Source organism: Ranitomeya imitator, chromosome 1 (assembly GCF_032444005.1).
Source record: "Ranitomeya imitator isolate aRanImi1 chromosome 1, aRanImi1.pri, whole genome shotgun sequence".
NCBI classification, from domain to species: Eukaryota; Metazoa; Chordata; class Amphibia; order Anura; family Dendrobatidae; genus Ranitomeya; species Ranitomeya imitator.
In genome coordinates this window covers 891,367,552-891,391,363 of record NC_091282.1, presented here as the reverse complement: position 1 = coordinate 891,391,363, position 23,812 = coordinate 891,367,552, and the positions used below count along the sequence as shown (strand labels likewise).

Below are 23,812 nucleotides of genomic sequence, written 5' to 3'. Positions count from 1 at the left end.
CTCTTTTATAATATTTATATTAATAAACATGTTTTTCATATTTGGTAACTAGTGCGGATGTTCTTCCGCTATTTCCTCTGTGGTTTGCTCTCAGTGATTCTAGTGGGTCCTGACAGTCCTAATACATAACATAGTAACATAGTAACATAGTTAGTAAGGCCGAAAAAAGACATTTGTCCATCCAGTTCAGCCTATATTCCATCATAATAAATACCCAGATCTACGTCCTTCTACAGAACCTAATAATTGTATGATACAATATTGTTCTGCTCCAGGAAGACATCCAGGCCTCTCTTGAACCCCTCGACTGAGTTCGCCATCACCACCTCCTCAGGCAAGCAATTCCAGATTCTCACTGCCCTAACAGTAAAGAATCCTCTTCTATGTTGGTGGAAAAACCTTCTCTCCTCCAGACGCAAAGAATGCCCCCTTGTGCCCGTCACCTTCCTTGGTATAAACAGATCCTCAGCGAGATATTTGTATTGTCCCCTTATATACTTATACATGGTTATTAGATCGCCCCTCAGTCGTCTTTTTTCTAGACTAAATAATCCTAATTTCGCTAATCTATCTGGGTATTGTAGTTCTCCCATCCCCTTTATTAATTTTGTTGCCCTCCTTTGTACTCTCTCTAGTTCCATTATATCCTTCCTGAGCACCGGTGCCCAAAACTGGACACAGTACTCCATGTGCGGTCTAGCTAGGGATTTGTACAGAGGCAGTATAATGCTCTCATCATGTGTATCCAGACCTCTTTTAATGCACCCCATGATCCTGTTTGCCTTGGCAGCTGCTGCCTGGCACTGGCTGCTCCAGGTAAGTTTATCATTAACTAGGATCCCCAAGTCCTTCTCCCTGTCAGATTTACCCAGTGGTTTCCCGTTCAGTGTGTAATGGTGATATTGATTCCCTCTTCCCATGTGTATAACCTTACATTTATCATTGTTAAACCTCATCTGCCACCTTTCAGCCCAAGTTTCCAACTTATCCAGATCCATCTGTAGCAGAATACTATCTTCTCTTGTATTAACTGCTTTACATAGTTTTGTATCATCTGCAAATATCGATATTTTACTGTGTAAACCTTCTACCAGATCATTAATGAATATGTTGAAGAGAACAGGTCCCAATACTGACCCCTGCGGTACCCCACTGGTCACAGCGACCCAGTTAGAGACTATACCATTTATAACCACCCTCTGCTTTCTATCACTAAGCCAGTTACTAACCCATTTACACACATTTTCCCCCAGACCAAGCATTCTCATTTTGTGTACCAACCTCTTGTGCGGCACGGTATCAAACGCTTTGGAAAAATCGAGATATACCACGTCCAATGACTCACCGTGGTCCAGTCTATAGCTTACCTCTTCATAAAAACTGATTAGATTGGTTTGACAGGAGCGATTTCTCATAAACCCATGCTGATATGGAGTTAAACAGTTATTCTCATTGAGATAATCCAGAATAACATCCCTCAGAAACCCTTCAAATATTTTACCAACAATAGAGGTTAGACTTACTGGCCTATAATTTCCAGGTTCACTTTTAGAGCCCTTTTTGAATATTGGCACCACATTTGCTATGCGCCAGTCCTGCGGAACAGACCCTGTCGCTATAGAGTCACTAAAAATAAGAAATAATGGTTTATCTATTACATTACTTAGTTCTCTTAGTACTCGTGGGTGTATGCCATCCGGACCCGGAGATTTATCTATTTTAATCTTATTTAGCCGGTTTCGCACCTCTTCTTGGGTTAGATTGGTGACCCTTAATATAGGGTTTTCATTGTTTCTTGGGATTTCACCTAGCATTTCATTTTCCACCGTGAATACCGTGGAGAAGAAGGTGTTTAATATGTTAGCTTTTTCCTCGTCATCTACAACCATTCTTTCCTCACTATTTTTTAAGGGGCCTACATTTTCAGTTTTTATTCTTTTACTATTGATATAGTTGAAGAACAGTTTGGGATTAGTTTTACTCTCCTTAGCAATGTGCTTCTCTGTTTCCTTTTTGGCAGCTTTAATTAGTTTTTTAGATAAAGTATTTTTCTCCCTATAGTTTTTTAGAGCTTCAATGGTGCCATCCTGCTTTAGTAGTGCAAATGCTTTCTTTTTACTGTTAATTGCCTGTCTTACTTCTTTGTTTAGCCACATTGGGTTTTTCCTATTTCTAGTCCTTTTATTCCCACAAGGTATAAACCGCTTACACTGCCTATTTAGGATGTTCTTAAACATTTCCCATTTATTATCTGTATTCTCATTTCTGAGGATATTGTCCCAGTCTACCAGATTAAGGGCATCTCTAAGCTGGTCAAACTTTGCCTTCCTAAAGTTCAATGTTTTTGTGACTCCCTGACAAGTCCCCCTAGTGAAAGACAGGTGAAACTGCACAATATTGTGGTCGCTATTTCCTAAATGCCCAACCACCTGCAGATTTGTAATTCTGTCAGGTCTATTAGATAGTATTAGGTCTAAAAGTGCTGCTCCTCTGGTTGGATTCTGCACCAATTGTGAAAGATAATTTTTCTTGGTTATGGATGCCTACTATAACCAGGTTATACCTGGTTATGGATGCCTACTATATATATATATATATATATATATATATATATATATATATATATATATATATATATATATATATATATATATATATATATATACATTTGTGATCATTATGAGGTATTCCTTTAACTGCGTGTGTTTTTCTGTTTGTTAGTACTGGGTATGTGCCTACAGTCTTTATGTGAAGTAGAGGATGTTGGAGGAATTAATACTTGAATGCTCTCTGGTATGACATATTCATTAAATCTATGGTGATATAATTGTTGTTACATCACATATCCGATGACAATTTATTCCACTCTCATGACCCCTTTTCATTATTGCCAAATATTCACTGAATTCTCATTAAACTCATTGAATTTTTAAGATTATAAACATTATATCTCCGTGATCGAAAGAGGAACACAACAGTGTATCATGATTTATTTCCAATTTGTACATAAAACATTGCTCGTGGGCTGCACATTGATGTTACGGAGCGCTCAATATACATAAAGCACTCGAGCCTCAAAGTTTATCGATCTTGAGGTAAAATATGTTGTTCAGGTGTCGGCAAGGCTGAAGGCAGAAGCTTCAACTGAAATAATGCCTCCATCATTCTAGCCTTTCCTGGCAGGTATCCATTGTTCATTATCACAGGCTTAGAACAAGGAATCCTGGGAGCCTTTACCAGGAGTACAGTACAGGATGGGGACCTGGTATTTACCTCTCCGAGAAGCACTGGTTATTTTTAATACTGTATTTTATTATTCTACAGATACCGACCTGTCCTATTATTGTGAATTACAGTGTATTCATTTGTTAAAGCATATGTACGGATGATTTATAAAAGGTTTACGCATTGTATATAGTCCGTGTACTAACATCTTGTATGTTGTCTATTACAGAATAGTACTGAATGGAAGCCTGAATCCTGCCAGGATTGCACCTGCCATGACAATATTGTGCTGTGTGAGAAGACCCTTTGTCGAGACCCTCAGTGTGATTTTACAAAGGTATTGACATATTCCTTAAGCCAAAATCACTTTCTTTATTTTCATCTGCCATGCTTGAGGTCTCCCTGCAAATAGTTACCTTATTTTTCGGACTATAAGACACACCGGACTATAAGACGCACCCAGGTTTTAGAGGTGGAAAATAGTGAAAAAAATATTTGAAGCAAAAAAGGTGGTAAAATATTTAATAACATAAACATACTATTATGTGTGTTGTTATTATATATAATAGTATGTTATTATGTTGGAAGCTGCGGGTAGAAGATGGTGCTGCGGGACCAGTGTGGTGTCTGTAAAGTACTGTATGAAGATGCTGGAGGGTGAGTATAAGTATGGGGGCACAGGGCTTATATTTAAAGCACCACTCCAGCACTGAAAAATAACACTGGAGTGCTGCTTTGAGATCCCATTGGGAGAACTAGAACTCCCAGCATGTCCTGCAGAACCTATGGCATGCTGGGAGTTATAGTTCACAGAATTGGCAGAGTGCTTTATTGTGTTGTGACTAACCTTTTAATTGTGGCAGCCAGCCACACTGTTGTGAGGTAAAATGCTGAAGCATCCCATCCCATGACACCACAGAGTGCTCCCTCTTGTTGTCTCTCCGCAGCACAGGAGGAAGCCAGCACATTGTAGTGTAGTGTCTGCAGGACCTGTGATGACATCATAAGAGGAAGGGCTCTGTCCTGCCATGTGATGCTCCAGCCCGCCCTCTTCATGACATCACACAGGTCCTTGTGCTGGAGCACTCAGCATTCAGCACAGCCCCTGCAGGCAGGTATGCAGCGATCTTGTCCCTTCTGGCCCCTGCTGCTGCTGCCTCCTCCACCAGACACACAGATCTCCCCAGCTGCTGCAGGAATCCAGGGCTGGGGAAACCATGTGTGTTTCAGTGAAGGACTATTCATTTGCTGCTCCCAACTCACTGCTCAGCTGACAGGTGGGCGGGCAAGCAGCTAATGAATATTCACTGCATTTTAATGATCGGGACTAGCCTGATTCCTGAAGCCCAGCAGGGACATTTTTCTGCCTCCTGCCTCCCAGTGCAATCCCACTCGCTGCTGCCCCCTCTCCACGTTACATCCCTACCATAAGATGCACCCACACTTTCCTCTCAAATTTGAAGGGAAGAAAGTGCGTCTTATGGTCAGAAAAATACGGTATGTTATTTTCACATTGCGTTTTCTCTGTTTTTCTATGCCTATTTTAATGCAAATTTTCAGCTGAATTTCACAGTACCAGTATTTTTGCAATACTTTTTTTTCACATTTTTGCATGTCACTTCTTTCACCATTTTTTTCAGCGTTTTTCACCCATTGAAGGCAATGGATGTTTCAGAAAATGCAGGTATTCGTTTTTGCTGCGCTTTTGGTGTGAAAACCTGATGAAGTAAAATCAAATTTTTTTTCCTTAGGGACTAAACTTTATCAATCAGCATGAGCAAGAGACAACTATACCCTGACAAAACCGCAGGAGAAAAACGCTCAAAAAGCGGAACAAAAGCTAAGCGAAACCTGCTTTTTTGAAGCAAGTTTCTTACTGCTGTGAGAGAGTGTGTAAGGAGGTTAAGTACAAGAAGAGTTCGGGGGCGGTTACCTTTTCTGCTCTGTGCCTGGAACCATTGAGCTGTGCTACAGGTTTCCCAGGGGGCATTCTTAAAGACTGGGACAGGAAGGAAGCCGGGCAGAGAGCGGGAAAGGCACGCGCGCAAGGAACAGAGCAGCGTGAGCAACGGCCAGAGCAGGGTGCAGCTGCGCTTCGGGAGAGAGAGAGAGCTCCCAGTCAGAGGACAAATACAGGGAGATTGCCCAGAAAGACTGCATCTTGTGAGTACATGAAAGCGGACTCTGCTGTGACTGGAGAGGGGGCGCTTTGAGACCCGTGTAGAGACATTGGCCCGTGTAGAGGCTGCGACCCCCTGGTACCCGCGGTATCAGTACAGAGACTGTGACCCCTGGTACCCACGGTATCAGTGCAAAGCCCCTGATTCCTGGTGAGAGACTTAATAATAGACTGACCATCGTTTTCCCGGGATAGGCTGTGCTGTAAAACCTAAAGACTCAGAGGCTGTGCATATCACATTAACTCCCGAAACCCCAGGCAGCGGGCTCCTAGAGACCGCCATTTCACGGTGCCTACGTTGGAGAAGACGACCCTTCAAGCAAGTCCTCATCAGACTGACAAGTGTTCTTTTCTCAAGAAATCCTGCTTACTTCTTTTACACTGTTTGACTCCCATATTTTTGCACTGTTTTATTGCTAGTTATATTCCATTGCTTCCTCCCTGCGAGGAGAACCTGATTCCTGTTATTAAACCCCTCAACTGTTGGTCTGTCTGTTCCGTGGTGACATACTCAGTACCTGCATAGTATTACAAGTGCTCCCTGAGTGTGTTGGGGGACACTCACTTGGCAACGAGATTAAAGCACTCAGGCAAGGTTTCTCACAAAAACAGTCTATACCGGTTTATTTAGACTCATAACCGCATCACAAACAATTCATCATATACATCATCGGAACATAATAACCACCGACAGTCTGTTCCAATGGCAGATAATTCTCTGCCCTTAACTCCCTTTACCTGGAGTTACCTTACAGGAACTCCTGCTCCACACACTGACTCCTGTCAGTCCTGGTTCCCAGGGAAGCTGCCTAACTGGGATCGCCGTCCTTGTGACCAGGGCACTTCAGATAGTCCAGTCCCGCAGAAGGAATGGTAGCTTCCCCAACGCAGTGCCACAGACTGCACATACGGCCTCTAAATGTGCTTTTCGGGAAGACGAGTTCCAGGAACTTCCAATACATAGGCCTTTAGTCCATGGCCTCACCATGTGCTTCCAGGAATCCAGTCCACTTCAGGACATTCCAACACACAGGCCATCCAGGACCTCACAGTCTGATCATTCAGGTCCATACACTCTGATCATTCAGGTCCATACACTCTGAACATGTGACCCAAAGCCTGGTCACATTATGTACCTGTAACCAGCCCCATAGGTGGGAGATGTGTGTGGTTAGTCAGTCCCACCCATCTCTCCAACTAACCCTTAAGCCCCCCTTATAACAAAACAAACACTTGTGGAACTATAAGTCCCAGGATGACAACATTTTGGGCTTACAGCGCAGAGGACAACCTCTGTCTCTGCGACACATACCGGCCATTCACAATGACACCAGTCACTGTATCACATACTCTCTCCCTGTGTTCAAACTTGCGAGGTTGAACACATGACATAAACCAGGGGCCCCGTCATGTCACTTTGCCCTACCAGTTGAAAAAAAACATCTCAGTCAGTTTTGAGCGTCACTCATCACCATACCCTTGTTAGGGACACCACCCCACTCTGGGGTACACCCAGTTGACTCAATCACGGTACTCTCAGGCCCCAGTTCGCACAGTACACTGATATCTCTCTAGACTTGCACTGGTCCTTTAAGAGTTTGTATGACCTGGACCACCAATGTCCTTTTATGACAACTCACCAGCTCCTGCTGGCACTGCCACAACTCCTGCTGCCACAGAACCTTTTGCTACAACTGCAGCTCCACACCGCAGACTTTGTGGAACCGCAGATCCACAGCAAATCTTTGTAACCCCGCCGAGATACAGCCAGACGCTTGTAATCTTCGTAGACCCGCCGATCCACCACAAGCTGTCTTGAAAAAATCTTTGTGACCCCGCCGAGCCACAGCAATAACCTCCACACATGCCTCCTGGACCGTTGCCCGCATTTTCCACTGTAAAGCTGCAGCAGCTTCGTACGCAGTGAAGAAGCAGTGACCCATCAATTCAAACACAAATGTCTCTTTTAATGTGTTTCTACACAGCATTAAAGTCCACTTCACATAAATGCATATAACTTCAGTGATCAATTTACACCAGCTCAAAGTAATGCATATCACATGGCTTTAGATTTGCGGTCCCTAAACAGGCCAGACTTTCCTTGTCCAGTTTCCCTGTTGTGAATTCTGTGGCAGAGCTCCCTCCTGTGGTCACAAGTGGTACTTCGGCTGATTCTCTCTATGAGCTTCCGTTGGTGGAAGAAAGTGGTACTGCGGCTTCTGAGTTTCCTTCCTCAGGTGATGTGGTGAAGTCGTTAGGTGCTGCTCTATTTAACTCCACCTAGTGCTTTGATCCTGGCTTCCAGTCAATGTTCTAGTATTGGACTTGCTTCCTCCTGGATCGTTCCTGTGGCCTGCTGCTCTGCATAGCCAAGTTCCGCTTTTGTTATTTTTGTTTGCTGTTTTTTCTTTCCAGCTTGCTTATTTGTTTTCTTCTTGCTTGCTGGAAGCTCTGGGACGCAGAGGGTGTACCTCCGTGCCGTTAGTCGGTACGGAGGGTCTTTTTGCCCCCTTTGCGTGGTTGTTTGTAGGGTTTTGTGTTGACCGCAAAGTTACCTTTCCTATCCTCGCTCTGTTCAGAAAGTCGGGCCTCGCTTTGCTAAATCTATTTAATCTCTACGTTTGTCTTTTCATCTTACTCACAGTCATTATATGTGGGGGGCTGCCTTTTCCTTTGGGGTATTTCTCTGAGGCAAGGTAGGCTTATTTTCTATCTTCAGGCTAGCTAGTTTCTCAGGCTGTGCCGAGTTGCATAGGGAGCGTTAGGTGCAATCCACGGCTGCCTTTAGTGTGGTTGGAGAGGATTAGGGATTGCGGTCAGCAGAGTTCCCACGTCTTAGAGCTCGTTCTATGTTTTTGGGTTATTGTCAGGTCACTGTATGTGCTCTGACTTCTATGTCCATTGTGGTACAGAATTACCTAATCATAACAGTACTGGAAGCCCAAAGTACTAATGATTCTCAATAGAGGGAAAAAAGAAGTTCTGAGACCATTTTTTTTTCTCTGCACTGTGTTTTGCCTTTTTTTTCCCCTAGACATTTGGGTGGTTCAGGACACAGGTGTAGCGATGGACATTAAAGGTCTGTCTTCATGTGTGGATCAGCTCACGGCAAGAGTACAAAATATTCGAGACTTTGTGGTTCAGAATTCTATGTTGGAACCAAGAATTCCTATTCCTGATTTGTTTTTTGGAGATAGAACTAAATTTCTGAGTTTCAAAAATAATTGTAAACTATTTCTGGCTTTGAAACCTCGCTCCTCTGGTGACCCAGTTCAACAAGTTAGGATCATTATTTCATTTTTACGTGGCGACCCTCAGGACTGGGCGTTTTCTCTTGCGCCAGGAGATCCTGCATTGTGTAATATTGATGCGTTTTTCCTGGCGCTCGGATTGCTGTACGATGAACCTAATTCAGTGGATCAGGCAGAGAAAAATTTGCTGGCTCTGTGTCAGGGTCAGGATGAGATAGAGGTATATTGTCAGAAATTTAGAAAGTGGTCCGTACTCCCTCAATGGAATGAAGGTGCGCTCGCAGCTATTTTCAGAAAGGGTCTCTCTGAAGCCCTTAAGGATGTCATGGTGGGATTTCCTATGCCTGCTGGTCTGAATGAGTCTATGTCTTTGGCTATTCAGATCGGTCGACGCTTGCGTGAGCGTAAATCTGTGCACCATTTGGCGGTATTATCTGAGCATAAATCTGAGCCTATGCAGTGCGATAGGACTTTGACCAGAGTTGAACGGCAAGAACACAGACGTCAGAATGGGCTGTGTTTCTACTGTGGTGATTCCACTCATGCTATCTCTGATTGTCCTAAGCGCACTAAGCGGTTCGCTAGGTCTGCCACCATTGGTACGGTACAGTCAAAATTTCTTTTGTCCGTTACCTTGATCTGCTCTTTGTCATCTTATTCTGTCATGGCATTTGTGGATTCAGGCGCTGCCCTGAATTTGATGGACTTGGAGTATGCTAGGCGATGTGGGTTTTTCTTGGAGCCCTTGCAGTGTCCTATTCCATTGAGAGGAATTGATGCTACGCCTTTGGCCAAGAATAAGCCTCAGTACTGGACCCAGCTGACCATGTGCATGGCTCCTGCACATCAGGAGGTTATTCGCTTTCTGGTGTTGCATAATCTGCATGATGTGGTCGTGTTGGGGTTGCCATGGCTACAAGTCCATAATCCAGTATTAGATTGGAAATCCATGTCTGTGTCCAGCTGGGGTTGTCAGGGGGTACATGGTGATGTCCCATTTCTGTCTATTTCGTCATCCACCCCCTCTGAGGTCCCAGAGTTCTTGTCTGATTACCGGGATGTATTTGATGAGCCCAAGTCCGATACCCTACCTCCGCATAGGGATTGTGATTGTGCTATCGATTTGATTCCTGGTAGTAAATTCCCTAAAGGTCGACTGTTTAATTTATCTGTGCCTGAGCATGCCGCTATGCGGAGTTACGTGAAGGAGTCCTTGGAGAAGGGACACATTCGCCCGTCATCGTCGCCATTTGGAGCGGGGTTTCTTTTTGTGGCCAAGAAGGATGGTTCGCTGAGACCTTGTATAGATTACCGCCTTCTAAATAAGATCACGGTTAAATTTCAGTACCCCTTGCCACTGTTATCCGATTTGTTTGCTCGGATTAAGGGGGCTAGTTGGTTCACCAAGATAGATCTTCGTGGTGCGTATAATCTTGTGCGTATTAAGCGAGGCGATGAATGGAAAACTGCATTTAATACGCCCGAGGGCCATTTTGAGTACCTAGTAATGCCATTCGGACTTGCCAATGCTCCATCAGTGTTTCAGTCCTTTATGCATGACATCTTCCGAGAGTACCTGGATAAATTCCTGATTGTATACTTGGATATTTTGGTCTTCTCGGATGATTGGGAATCTCATGTGAAGCAGGTCAGAACGGTGTTTCAGGTCCTGCGTGCTAATTCTTTGTTTGTGAAGGGATCAAAGTGTCTCTTTGGTGTTCAGAAGATTTCATTTTTGGGGTTCATTTTTTCCCCTTCTACTATCGAGATGGACCCTGTTAAGGTCCAAGCCATCCATGATTGGACTCAGCCGACATCTCTGAAAAGTCTGCAAAAGTTCCTGGGCTTTGCTAATTTTTATCGTCGCTTCATCTGCAATTTTTCTAGTATTGCTAAACCATTGACCGATTTGACCAAGAAGGGTGCTGATGTGGTCAATTGGTCTTCTGCTGCTGTGGAAGCTTTTCAAGAGTTGAAGCGTCGTTTTTCTTCTGCCCCTGTGTTGTGTCAACCAGATGTTTCGCTTCCATTCCAGGTCGAGGTTGATGCTTCTGAGATTGGAGCGGGGGCTGTTTTGTCGCAGAGAAGTTCTGATTGCTCGGTGATGAAACCATGCGCCTTCTTTTCCAGGAAGTTTTCGCCTGCTGAGCGAAATTATGATGTTGGCAATCGAGAGTTGCTGGCCATGAAGTGGGCATTCGAGGAGTGGCGTCATTGGCTTGAAGGAGCTAAGCATCGCGTGGTGGTCTTGACTGATCATAAGAACTTGACTTATCTCGAGTCTGCCAAGCGGTTGAATCCCAGACAGGCTCGTTGGTCGCTGTTTTTTGCCCGTTTTGACTTTGTGGTTTCGTACCTTCCGGGCTCTAAAAATGTGAAGGCGGATGCCCTGTCTAGGAGTTTTGTGCCCGACTCTCCGGGTTTATCTGAGCCGGCGGGTATTCTGAAAGAGGGAGTAATTGTGTCTGCCATCTCCCCTGATTTGCGGCGGGTGCTGCAAAAATTTCAGGCTAATAAACCTGATCGTTGCCCAGCGGAGAAACTGTTTGTCCCTGATAGGTGGACGAATAAAGTTATCTCTGAGGTTCATTGTTCGGTGCTGGCTGGTCATCCTGGAATCTTTGGTACCAGAGAGTTAGTGGCTAGATCCTTTTGGTGGCCATCTCTGTCGCGGGATGTGCGTTCTTTTGTGCAGTCCTGTGGGATTTGTGCTTGGGCTAAGCCCTGCTGTTCTCATGCCAGTGGGTTGCTTTTGCCCTTGCCGGTCCCGAAGAGGCCTTGGACACATATCTCTATGGATTTTATTTCAGATCTTCCCGTCTCTCAAAAAATGTCAGTCATTTGGGTGGTTTGTGATCGCTTCTCTAAGATGGTCCATTTGGTACCCTTGTCTAAATTACCTTCGTCCTCTGATTTGGTGCCATTGTTCTTCCAGCATGTGGTTCGTTTACATGGCATTCCAGAGAATATCGTTTCTGACAGAGGTTCCCAGTTTGTTTCGAGGTTTTGGCGAGCTTTTTGTGCTAGGATGGGCATTGACTTGTCTTTTTCCTCTGCTTTCCATCCTCAGACCAATGGCCAGACCGAATGAACCAATCAGACCTTGGAAACATATCTGAGATGCTTTGTTTCTGCTGATCAGGATGACTGGGTGTCCTTTTTGCCTTTGGCTGAGTTCGCCCTTAATAATCGGGCCAGCTCGGCTACCTTGGTTTCGCCGTTTTTCTGCAACTCTGGGTTCCATCCTCGTTTCTCTTCAGGGCAGGTTGAGTCTTCGGACTGTCCTGGTGTGGATACTGTGGTGGACAGGTTGCAGCAGATTTGGACTCATGTAGTGGACAATTTGACCTTGTCCCAGGAGAAGGCTCAACGTTTCGCTAATCGCAGACGCTGTGTGGGTCCCCGACTTCGTGTTGGGGATTTGGTTTGGTTGTCTTCTCGTCATATTCCTATGAAGGTGTCCTCTGCTAAGTTTAAGCCTCGTTTCATTGGTCCGTATAGGATTTCTGAGGTTCTTAATCCTGTGTCTTTTTGTTTGACCCTTCCAGATTCTTTTTCCATCCATAACGTATTCCATAGGTCATTGTTGCGGAGATACGTGGCACCTATGGTTCCATCTGTTGATCCTCCTGCTCCGGTTTTGGTGGAGGGGGAGTTGGAGCATATTGTGGAGAAGATTTTGGATTCTCGTGTTTCAAGATGGAAACTCCAGTATCTGGTTAAGTGGAAGGGTTATGCTCAGGAAGATAATTCCTAGGTCTTTGCCTCTGATGTCCATGCTCCCGATCTTGTTCGTGCCTTTCATATGGCTCATCCTGGTCGTCCTGGGGGCTCTGGTGAGGGTTCGGTGACCCCTCCTCAAGGGGGGGGTACTGTTGTGAATTCTGTGGCAGAGCTCCCTCCTGTGGTCACAAGTGGTACTTCGGCTGATTCTCTCTATGAGCTTCCGTTGGTGGAGGAAAGTGGTACTGCGGCTTCTGAGTTTCCTTCCTCAGGTGATGTGGTGAAGTCGTTAGGTGCTGCTCTATTTAACTCCACCTAGTGCTTTGATCCTGGCTTCCAGTCAATGTTCTAGTATTGGACTTGCTTCCTCCTGGATCGTTCCTGTGGCCTGCTGCTCTGCATAGCCAAGTTCCGCTTTTGTTATTTTTGTTTGCTGTTTTTTCTTTCCAGCTTGCTTATTTGTTTTTTTCTTGCTTGCTGGAAGCTCTGGGACGCAGAGGGTGTACCTCCGTGCCATTAGTCGGTACGGAGGGTCTTTTTGCCCCCTTTGCGTGGTTGTTTGTAGGGTTTTGTGTTGACCGCAAAGTTACCTTTCCTATCCTCACTCTGTTCAGAAAGTCGGGCCTCACTTTGCTAAATCTATTTAATCTCTACGTTTGTCTTTTCATCTTACTCACAGTCATTATATGTGGGGGGCTGCCTTTTCCTTTGGGGTATTTCTCTGAGGCAAGGTAGGCTTATTTTCTATCTTCAGGCTAGCTAGTTTCTCAGGCTGTGCCGAGTTGCATAGGGAGCGTTAGGCGCAATCCACGGCTGCCTTTAGTGTGGTTGGAGAGGATTAGGGATTGCGGTCAGCAGAGTTCCCACGTCTCAGAGCTCGTTCTATGTTTTTGGGTTATTGTCAGGTCACTGTATGTGCTCTGACTTCTATGTCCATTGTGGTACTGAATTACCTTATCATAACGTTTCCCTGGGCGACCGCATGCCATCTCACAGTCTCTATACGTCTCCGTACACACAGCCTCATATGTTGCAGACACTACATACGCCAGCCCTCCTCCGACTAGTTCTCGTGGGTGTCCTGCATCGCTGTACCACAGTCTCTTTACAGACTCTTTACTCACACAGTCGTACACAGTTCAGGATATCCTCCGGATAGCAGCCGGGCACCATATCCACCTGTTTGCAATCATTACACATGCTAGTCCTCTTTCGGGTACAGGACATCCACCTCTGGGCACAGGACTATCCACATCCGACTCCTACGGGCACAGGATATCCACCACCTGGCACAGGACTGTCCACATCCGAGACCAGTACCATGGATGACTTGCATCTCTGTGTACGCTGCGGGTGCCAGGCTATTCAGCTGCCCTGGGTGCTGGCTCTGCTGGCCTCCATGCACTCTGCAGACCAGCACACACCAGACTGACACTGACGTGCACCTGGCCTCTCCTGGCCAGACACCTGACACGGCCTGCACGGCCTGACACACCCATACCCCTTACTGCAGGGCTTTTAAACACACACAAACCTGTGGCCTTCAGGCACCTGGAAAACCCGGACCGGAAATCCGTGACTCTCATGCACACCTATGGACGTCATCCATCTGCATGCACATTCTGGGAGAACAAACAGCGCCCCCTAGCTGTATCAGAGGCCACAGCCTCACACCACCATATGTGAGATTGCGCTCCCTGAGTGTGTCAGGGGACACCCGCTTGGCAACGGGATTAAAGCACTCAGGCGCGGTTTCTCACAAAAACATACAGGTTTATTTAGACTCATAAACCGTGTCCCAAACCATTCAATATATACATCAACGGAACATAATAACCACCGACAGTCTGTTCCAATGGCAGATACTTCTCTGCCCGTAACCCCTTTCATCTGTAGTTGCCTTACAGGAGCTCCTGCTCCACACACTGACTCCTGTCAGTCCTGGTTCCCAGGGAAGCTGCCTAACTGGGATCACCATCCTTGTGACCGGGACACTTCAGATAGTCCAGACCCGCAGAAGGAATGGTTGCTTCCCTACTCAAAGTGCTATTCAGGAAGACCAGTCCCAGGAACTTCCAACACACAGGCCTTCATTCCATGGCCTTACCTTGTGCTTCCAGAAATCCAGTCCACTCCAGGACATTCCAACACACAGGCCATCCAGGACCTCACACTGTGACCATTCAAGTCCATATACTCTGAACATGTGACCCAAACCCTAGTCACATTATGTACCTGTAACCAGCCCCATAGGTGGGAGGTGTGTGTGGTTGATAGTTCCACCTAGCTCTCCAACTAAGCCTGTAAGCCTCCCTTATAACAAAACAAACACTTGTGGAACTACAAGTCCCAGAACCACAACATTTTGGGCTTACAGCACAGAGGACATCCTCTGTCTCTGCGACACATACCAGCCATTCACAATGATACCAGTCACTGTATCACACTGCCAAGAGAGCAGGTTATACCTGCGGAAAAAAACGCATCAAAAACACAACGTGTGAACATAGCCTTAGAATGTGTTGTTCAGCAAGGTCCTTAAAGGAACCCATCATGTCCTTTTTCAGCTCATAAACTGTCCCAAGTGTTAGGTGTCGAGTTCCCGCCTCTGCACAGGGGGAATCTCGAACCATCTCCGCTGCGGTCTCCCATTCTTCTCCAGCCGCAGTGGAGTCTGCTCAGCGGAGACGTTGGTCCCAGCATCTAGCTCAGGCTGATACTGGATGACTGGTTACTACTGCCCTTCCAGGCTCTGTTCTTGTAGCCAGCAATGTTCAGCAGCGAGCAGGTCTTTCTGGGACTAAGTCCAGATTTTCCCTTTCTGAGCATGCCCACGGGATGACCTCCCATTGGAGGTCGGGGGTCACATGCTTAGATACTGCAGCTAATCCCATTGGTCCTCTAGGAAGGTCCTAAAGGTGTTCTTCTGTGGCAGACTCCCATTGGTCCTTCTCGGAGGGTCTTGTACTTGCTGCAGCTATAAAAGGTTTGCATGGCCGCACGGCCATGCGCTAGTATACAATTGTTATCGTGTGTGTGTTGATGAGTGCAAGTCGTTCCTTAAAAAACCCATTCCTTGTGTATGACTGTTCGCGTAAGGTGTATGGCTGCAATCTAGCGCCCGGCTGAACTCACAGCTTTAACACACGAAACAGCGTCTAACTGCTGTCACCGCCAGTGCAGCGCCGTGCGCTATTACAGCGCTTACCTTACCCAAGTCTGGGTGGTTAGTGGCATCCGCTAGTGTGGCACAGCATGCACTTCTGTGCATATTAGTTACCTCTGATACCCCAATTGTGGTGTCGATCGCAAGAGGTCTACACTAACTCTAATCCTGTGTCCTGGGATAGAGTTCTGTGGTTTCTTGCTTGCGCTCTCTGTGCTGTACCGCGACCCTGTGACTTAACAGGGATCGCTTTCTTCATACAGGGTGAAGTTAACCCATGTGTGTATCCTCATTGTTCTGCCATATAGTCCGTCATTACTTAGCAGCAGGTTCCATCTCTGCACGGTGGAGCCCGGGCTGCGAACGCACCTTATTATATCTATTTAATTATTTGGTGCGTTCCGCTAGCCCTAACATTATACTAGCGCCAGGGTCTGGCTAGTAATGACGGACAAACAGCAATCTTTGCAGTACATCCAGCAGCTGGAGGGTAGGTTGGCGGGTCTTGAGCGCACAACCTCAGCTGTGGATGTAACCGCAGTTGCTGTTCAGGCTGCTAGCGTGGCAGCAGCAACCTTGTCCACTGCCACCCCTGTTCCGACTCTATTTCGCCTACCGCTGCCAGAAAAATTTTCTGGTGATAGTAAGTCTTGTAGGGGTTTCGTGAGTCAGTGCTCTATTCATCTCGAGCTACTGGCCGCACGTTTCCCCACAGAGCGGGCTAAGGTGGGATTTATTGTGTCTCTCTTGTCGGACAGGGCGTTGGAGTGGGCTGCGCCGCTGTGGGAGCGTGGCGATCATGTGGTGCAGAATGCTCCATTGTTTCTGAGCACTCTGAAACAGGTCTTTTTAGGACCTCGTGTCACCCATGATACGGCGCTCCAACTGTTGGCATTAACTCAGGGCTCATCCTTGGTCAGCCATTTTGCCGTCCACTTTCGCACACTAGCATCTGAGCTGGAGTGGTCGGATAAAGCCCTTATTCCGATATTTTGAAGGGGGCTGGCTGACCACGTGAAGGATGCTCTGGCCACTAGGGAGATTCCTGCCACACTGGAAGAGTTAATAGCAGTGTCCACTCGTATTGACCTCTGTTTTCACGAGCGGAGGTTAGAGCGAGCCCAGTGTAGGCAGAGGTTTCGGCTGGCTCCTACCTTCGCCAAACCTTTGGAATCTCCAGTCCAGGCCCCTGAGTCCCATGAGCCTATGGTAGTGTCACGAGCGGGATCTAAGTCCCGGACCGCTCGTGCACTCCAGGTTTGTCATGTTTGCCAGCTCAACCAGTGACTGTACGAGTGGTAAATGGGTCGACACTGCCGTCACAGATAACACACCAGACCATCCCTTTCACTCTGTCCATGTCGCCATCTCATCAGGAGATTATATCTCTGCTTGTCATTCCTGAGGGAATAGACGAGGTCTTGTTGGGGATGCCTTGGCTACGGTACCACTCTCCTCATATTGAGTGGTCCACAGGCAGAATTTTGGGATGGGGTGAATCTTGTGGGGGTAGATGTCAGAGGGAAAGTGTTCAGGTTGTTACTACTGAGGCACCCGCAGATCTATCCTCTCTCCCCAAGCAATATTGGCCCTATGCAGACGTGTTCTCCAAAAGAGCTACGGAGACCCTTCCGCCTCACCGCCCCTATGACTGTCCTATTGACCTCTTGCCTGGTGCTGAGCCTCCCCGGGGTCGAGTCTATCCGTTATCTCTCCCGGAGACGGAGGCAATGTCACAGTACATCAAGGAAAATTTGGCAAGAGGATTCATTAGGAAGTCAGTGTCACCTGCAGGGGCTGGGTTCTTCTTCGTGCAGAAGAAGAATGGGGAACTACGTCCATGCATAGATTACAGGGGTCTTAACGCCATCACCGTTAAGAATAAGTATCCTTGGGGGCGTGGCCTAGCAGGAGATGTGAGAGGACGCTTGCCGGACCTCTCCCGCTGCCCGAACGGAGACTTAGTGGATACTAAAGGCGCCGCCGAACGCCAAACGCCGGAGGAGCAGCTCCTGAGTAGCCGGGGAGCAGGGAGAGTAAAACGCGCGCAGCAGGAGCCGAAAAATGACGCGCAAAAGGCAGAAAGAAGCCGGGGTGGCTGGCTGCACGCGCTCCCAAGATGGCGCCGACAGCGCAGCAGAGGAGGCGGCAAAGGCAGGCGCTGCTTACCAGAAGCGGCTAGAAATACTAGAAGAAGTAAGACAGGCAATTAACAGTAAAAAGAAAGCATTTGCACTACTAAAGCAGGATGGCACCATTGAAGCTCTAAAAAACTATAGGGAGAAAAATACTTTATCTAAAAAACTAATTAAAGCTGCCAAAAAGGAAACAGAGAAGCACATTGCTAAGGAGAGTAAAACTAATCCCAAACTGTTCTTCAACTATATCAATAGTAAAAGAATAAAAACTGAAAATGTAGGCCCCTTAAAAAATAGTGAGGAAAGAATGGTTGTAGATGACGAGGAAAAAGCTAACATATTAAACACCTTCTTCTCCACGGTATTCACGGTGGAAAATGAAATGCTAGGTGAAATCCCAAGAAACAATGAAAACCCTATATTAAGGGTCACCAATCTAACCCAAGAAGAGGTGCGAAACCGGCTAAATAAGATTAAAATAGATAAATCTCCGGGTCCGGATGGCATACACCCACGAGTACTAAGAGAACTAAGTAATGTAATAGATAAACCATTATTTCTTATTTTTAGTGACTCTATAGCGACAGGGTCTGTTCCGCAGGACTGGCGCATAGCAAATGTGGTGCCAATATTCAAAAAGGGCTCTAAAAGTGAACCTGGAAATTATAGGCCAGTAAGTCTAACCTCTATTGTTGGTAAAATATTTGAAGGGTTTCTGAGGGATGTTATTCTGGATTATCTCAATGAGAATAACTGTTTAACTCCATATCAGCATGGGTTTATGAGAAATCGCTCCTGTCAAACCAATCTAATCAGTTTTTATGAAGAGGTAAGCTATAGACTGGACCACGGTGAGTCATTGGACGTGGTATATCTCGATTTTTCCAAAGCGTTTGATACTGTGCCGCACAAGAGGTTGGTGCACAAAATGAGAATGCTTGGTCTGGGGGAAAATGTGTGTAAATGGGTTAGTAACTGGCTTAGTGATAGAAAGCAGAGGGTGGTTATAAATGGTATAGTCTCTAACTGGGTCGCTGTGACCAGTGGGGTACCGCAGGGGTCAGTATTGGGACCTGTTCTCTTCAACATATTCATTAATGATCTGGTAGAAGGTTTACACAGTAAAATATCGATATTTGCAGATGATACAAAACTATGTAAAGCAGTTAATACAAGAGAAGATAGTATTCTGCTACAGATGGATCTGGATAAGTTGGAAACTTGGGCTGAAAGGTGGCAGATGAGGTTTAACAATGATAAATGTAAGGTTATACACATGGGAAGAGGGAATCAATATCACCATTACACACTGAACGGGAAACCACTGGGTAAATCTGACAGGGAGAAGGACTTGGGGATCCTAGTTAATGATAAACTTACCTGGAGCAGCCAGTGCCAGGCAGCAGCTGCCAAGGCAAACAGGATCATGGGGTGCATTAAAAGAGGTCTGGATACACATGATGAGAGCATTATACTGCCTCTGTACAAATCCCTAGTTAGACCGCACATGGAGTACTGTGTCCAGTTTTGGGCACCGGTGCTCAGGAAGGATATAATGGAACTAGAGAGAGTACAAAGGAGGGCAACAAAATTAATAAAGGGGATGGGAGAACTACAATACCCAGTTAGATTAGCGAAATTAGGATTATTTAGTCTAGAAAAAAGACGACTGAGGGGCGATCTAATAACCATGTATAAGTATATAAGGGGACAATACAAATATCTCGCTGAGGATCTGTTTATACCAAGGAAGGTGACGGGCACAAGGGGGCATTCTTTGCGTCTGGAGGAGAGAAGGTTTTTCCACCAACATAGAAGAGGATTCTTTACTGTTAGGGCAGTGAGAATCTGGAATTGCTTGCCTGAGGAGGTGGTGATGGCGAACTCAGTCGAGGGGTTCAAGAGAGGCCTGGATGTCTTCCTGGAGCAGAACAATATTGTATCATACAATTATTAGGTTCTGTAGAAGGACGTAGATCTGGGTATTTATTATGATGGAATATAGGCTGAACTGGATGGACAAATGTCTTTTTTCGGCCTTACTAACTATGTTACTATGTTACTAGCAAAGCTGGAGCAGTTCGCCAGAACAGAGGAGGCAGGACGGATAATGCAAGGAGCTGAAGGAGAGGTGACAGGAGGAGCGGTGGACTCAGTGGAGCAGACGGGTGAGCAGGCTGGGGCACAGAGGGAGGTGGTGGAGAGTGAATCCTGCATAGCACCCACCATAACACCAGCCATAAGCAATGCCCCACTGGATAAAGGGGCTGGGCTGGCCCTGGATTGTGCAGCACAGCTGGGAACTGTATGTACTGATGAGGCTGCGGAGCCGACCCTGAGGGACATTTTCTCTGCTATATTGTCTTGCAAGACTGCTTTAACAACCCTAACTGCTCAGGTGGATGGCCTGAATGGGGAGGTCTCCTCGTTTCGCTCAGCCATGCACAAAATGGAGGGGAGAGTTGAACTGTTAGCGGAACGTGTAGGGGGAGCGGAGGACCAAATTGCCGAAATGACTAAAAGGGAGAAAAAAATACATCCAGCGCATTTCAGAGTTGGAGCTTAGAACTGACGATCTGGAGAACCGCTCATGTAGAAATAACTTGAGAATTGTTGGTGTGCCTGAAAAGGCAGAAGGAAACAACCCCACGGAATTCATTGAGACATGGTTGAAAACTAAGGTGGGAGGAGATAGTCTCACTAAATTATTCGCGGTTGAAAGAGCGCACAGGGTGCCGTCTAGACCTCTGCCCCCTGGATCCCCTCCAAGGACCTTTCTGGCTAAAATCCTGAACTATAGAGACCGAGATATTCTGATGAGGAAGGCCAGGAATATGGAGGAATTAACCATCGATGGCAACCGAGTATCTATCTATCCTGACTATTCCACAATTGTGCAGAGGCTTAGGATGAAGTTTGGAGAGGCTAAAAGACGTCTGCGTGAACTGGGCCTGGCTTATTCTATGCTGTATCCGGCAAAACTACGCGTGGTGGCTATGGACAGGGTCCACTTTTTCCAGAGCCCCGAGGAAGTGTCACACTGGTTGGATCTGAACGCGAAGCGTATTGGAGCGGAAAAGAACCGCTGAGGAGGATCAGGAGTGATTTTCTGTCTAAAGTGTTCATCTGACAGAATTAACTGAGTTACGGGTTCACTGTGACAGAATACTGGAGTAACTTGTTTTGAAGGACTATTGCGCTATGGTTGTGTTCGGCGGCGCAACTGTTTTTACATTATGTTTCAGATGGGCGGGGGGAGGGGAACGACTGTTGGATAGTGGAAAAATTTATTGTGGGTGAGTGTCAGCTTTTAAGTCACTGGTAGGAGTGTTAGTACGTTCCCCCTTTTTCTCATATAGAGAGGGAGTAGGAGTTCTGTGAGGAAGGAGGTTATTGAGGGAGGGAGAGGTAAGGTTCAGGTTATTTTGCAATAATGAGGGATTGGGGGGAGGTTTGGGGTGGGAGGGGTCAGTTTAGGGGGGGAAGAAGATCAAAAGATGGGAGAAGAATATTTTCATTGTTTGGCAATATGATGGGAGATAAAGTAAAAATTTTGAGCTGGAACATTAGAGGTCTATCAAACAATACAAAGCGTACGGCGATTTTGCAATATATCTTGAAACAGAGGCCCTCGCTGATATGCCTTCAGGAAACCCATTTAGTAAAAGAAAAAGTGGATATACTGCATAAAAGATGGGTGAGGAAGGCGTACCACGCGACATTCTCGAACTACGCTAGAGGGGTGTCGATTCTGGTGCACACGAGTGTACCGTTTGAGGAGGTGGAGGTGGTGATAGACAGTGATGGACAGTATGTATTCCTAGTGTGTAAAGTATTTGCTAAATTGCTATGTGTAGTGTCGGTATATATTCCTCCACCGTACTCGGGGAAAAAATTGCAGGAAATCCTTAATATAGCCGGTAGATGGGGGGGGGGGGAGTTCCTTTGCTTATAATAGGAGATGTCAATAACATTATTAACGATCACTGGGATAAGGGTCAACACGCACAGCTGAGGGCGGAAGGGAATGAGACAGCGTTTGGCAGTTATTTGAAAGAAGTGGCATGGAGGGATCTGTGGAGAGTCCGTAACATTGACACATACTGCTTTTCCTGCTATTCGGCGACATATGGCTCGTCTCGTATCGATTTGGCCCTAGGTAATGAAGGAATGGATGGGCTGGTGGAGGGGGTGGAATATATGACTAGGGTAATCTCGGACCATAGTCCGCTTGTGGTAACACTGAAAATTGAAAGCCAAGGGGGAGATAGCTAAACGGGGGTGGAAAATTAACCCTTTCTGGTTGCAAATTCTGGATATGGGAAAGATAGGGGAGGAGCTGGAGGAGTTCTTTCAAATTAATAACGGTAGTGCAGCGAAATACGTGGTGTGGGATACCATGAAGGCATTCTTGAGGGGGATATTATTTAGAGAGATATCTAGGCACAAAACACGAACAAGGGAATCTGATAAAGCGATAATGGAAGAATTGAGGGTAGTGGAGGCTGCACTGAATGATCTGCGCTCACAGGACACCATAGAACGTATGAAGAAGGCTCAGGAGGAGGTGAATAAGTTACACTTACGTAGAGCAGAAAGGACAAGGAATTTCCAAAGAGAGGCATTTTATGCGGAGGGAGAGAAAGTGGGTCATCTGCTGTCGGTGGTGGCATCGGCGCAAAGGGAATCGGCACATGTACATGCCCTAGAATTGGAGAATGGCAGTATTGTCACACAGGGGGCCCAAATTGTGGAAGGATTTAAGGGATTTTACAGCAAATTATATACATCACGATTGGAACAGGGAGAAGAAGGAATTGACAGGTTCCTAGAGGAGGCAGACTTGCCTAGAATAGAGACAGAGGATAGAGAATGGTTGGATAGGCCGTTTACGGTGGAGGAATTGGAGGGGGCCTTGAGATCCATGGCGGGAGGGAAGGCGCCGGGGGCGGACGGCATTCCTGTCGAACTATATGGCGACCTTGCTGAGGAGCTGATGGCTCAGTTGTTGGGGGTCTTTGAGGAGTCGCTGGAGAGAGGTATATTGCCTAATTCCATGAGGGAGGCCATTATTGTGGTCATCCCCAAACCAGACAAAAATCCACGGTTACCGGAGTCATATAGACCAATATCACTCCTAACAACAGATGTCAAGATTCTGGCTAAGGCCCTGGCGAACAGGCTGACCCGGGTGATAGAAAAAGTGGTTCATTCGGACCAATCAGGCTTTATGCCTAATAAATCAACTGCCATTAACTTGAGAAGGCTATTTCTCAATATGCAAATACCGGCTGATAATGCTGGCAGGAGAGTGGTGGTTTCCCTCGATGCACATAAGGCCTTTGATAGTATAGAATGGCAATACCTGTGGTCGGTGCTGAGTCGTTGTGGGTTTGGGCCAGTCTTTATGTCATGGGTGAGACTCCTATACTCCTCTCCGGTGGCCAAAATCAAGGTGAACAATATGATGTCAGACAGCTTTCAGCTTTTTAGAGGTACAAGGCAGGGGTGCCCGTTGTCCCCGCTACTGTTTGCTTTGGGGGTGGAACCACTGGCAGCGACTATCAGACGGTCTCAAATGGTGAAAGGGTTTTTATATGGGAAGATGGAGGAAAAAATCGCCTTATATGCAGATGACATACTGCTTTTTCTTGAGAGCTCTGGGGAACCATTGAGGAACGTAATAGCATTAATCGAGAGATTTGGGCAAATTTCAGGGCTAGTTATTAATTGGGACAAATCGAGCGTTTTGCAGGTAGATAGAGAATTGGATTGTACAAGGGAGGTGGAAGAAGGTACAAAATTAAGGGTGGTCACTCAGTTTAAATATTTGGGGATTCAAGTAGCTCTTCCCTTAACCAGATTTGAGGAACTTAATCTCGAGCCTTTAATAACTAAGATACGCACTAAGATCTCAGCTTGGAGTAAGCTAAATTTGTCGGTGGTAGGAAGAGTAAATCTCCTCAAGATGGTGGTGATGCCTCAGATCTTATATGTCCTACATAATTCTCCGGTATGGATCCCGATGAGAACATTCCGTAAGCTGAGATCGTTATTCGGAGAGTTGGTGTGGGGAAAGAAGAGCCCGAGGATTAGGCAGGAGACTCTGCAGAGACCCAAAGATGAGGGG

General features: G+C 46.3%; 1 protein-coding gene across 1 annotated transcript in view; it reads left to right on the top strand.

Annotated features, from left to right (window-relative positions):
* The window catches only part of FRAS1 (Fraser extracellular matrix complex subunit 1), an 845,787-nt gene that overhangs the window by 305,878 nt on the left and 516,097 nt on the right, over nt 1-23,812 (top strand). The window contains exon 3 of the mRNA XM_069743201.1: nt 3,455-3,562. Coding sequence (XP_069599302.1) covers nt 3,455-3,562 — 108 coding nt within the window. The remainder of the gene's footprint in view (nt 1-3,454; nt 3,563-23,812) is intronic.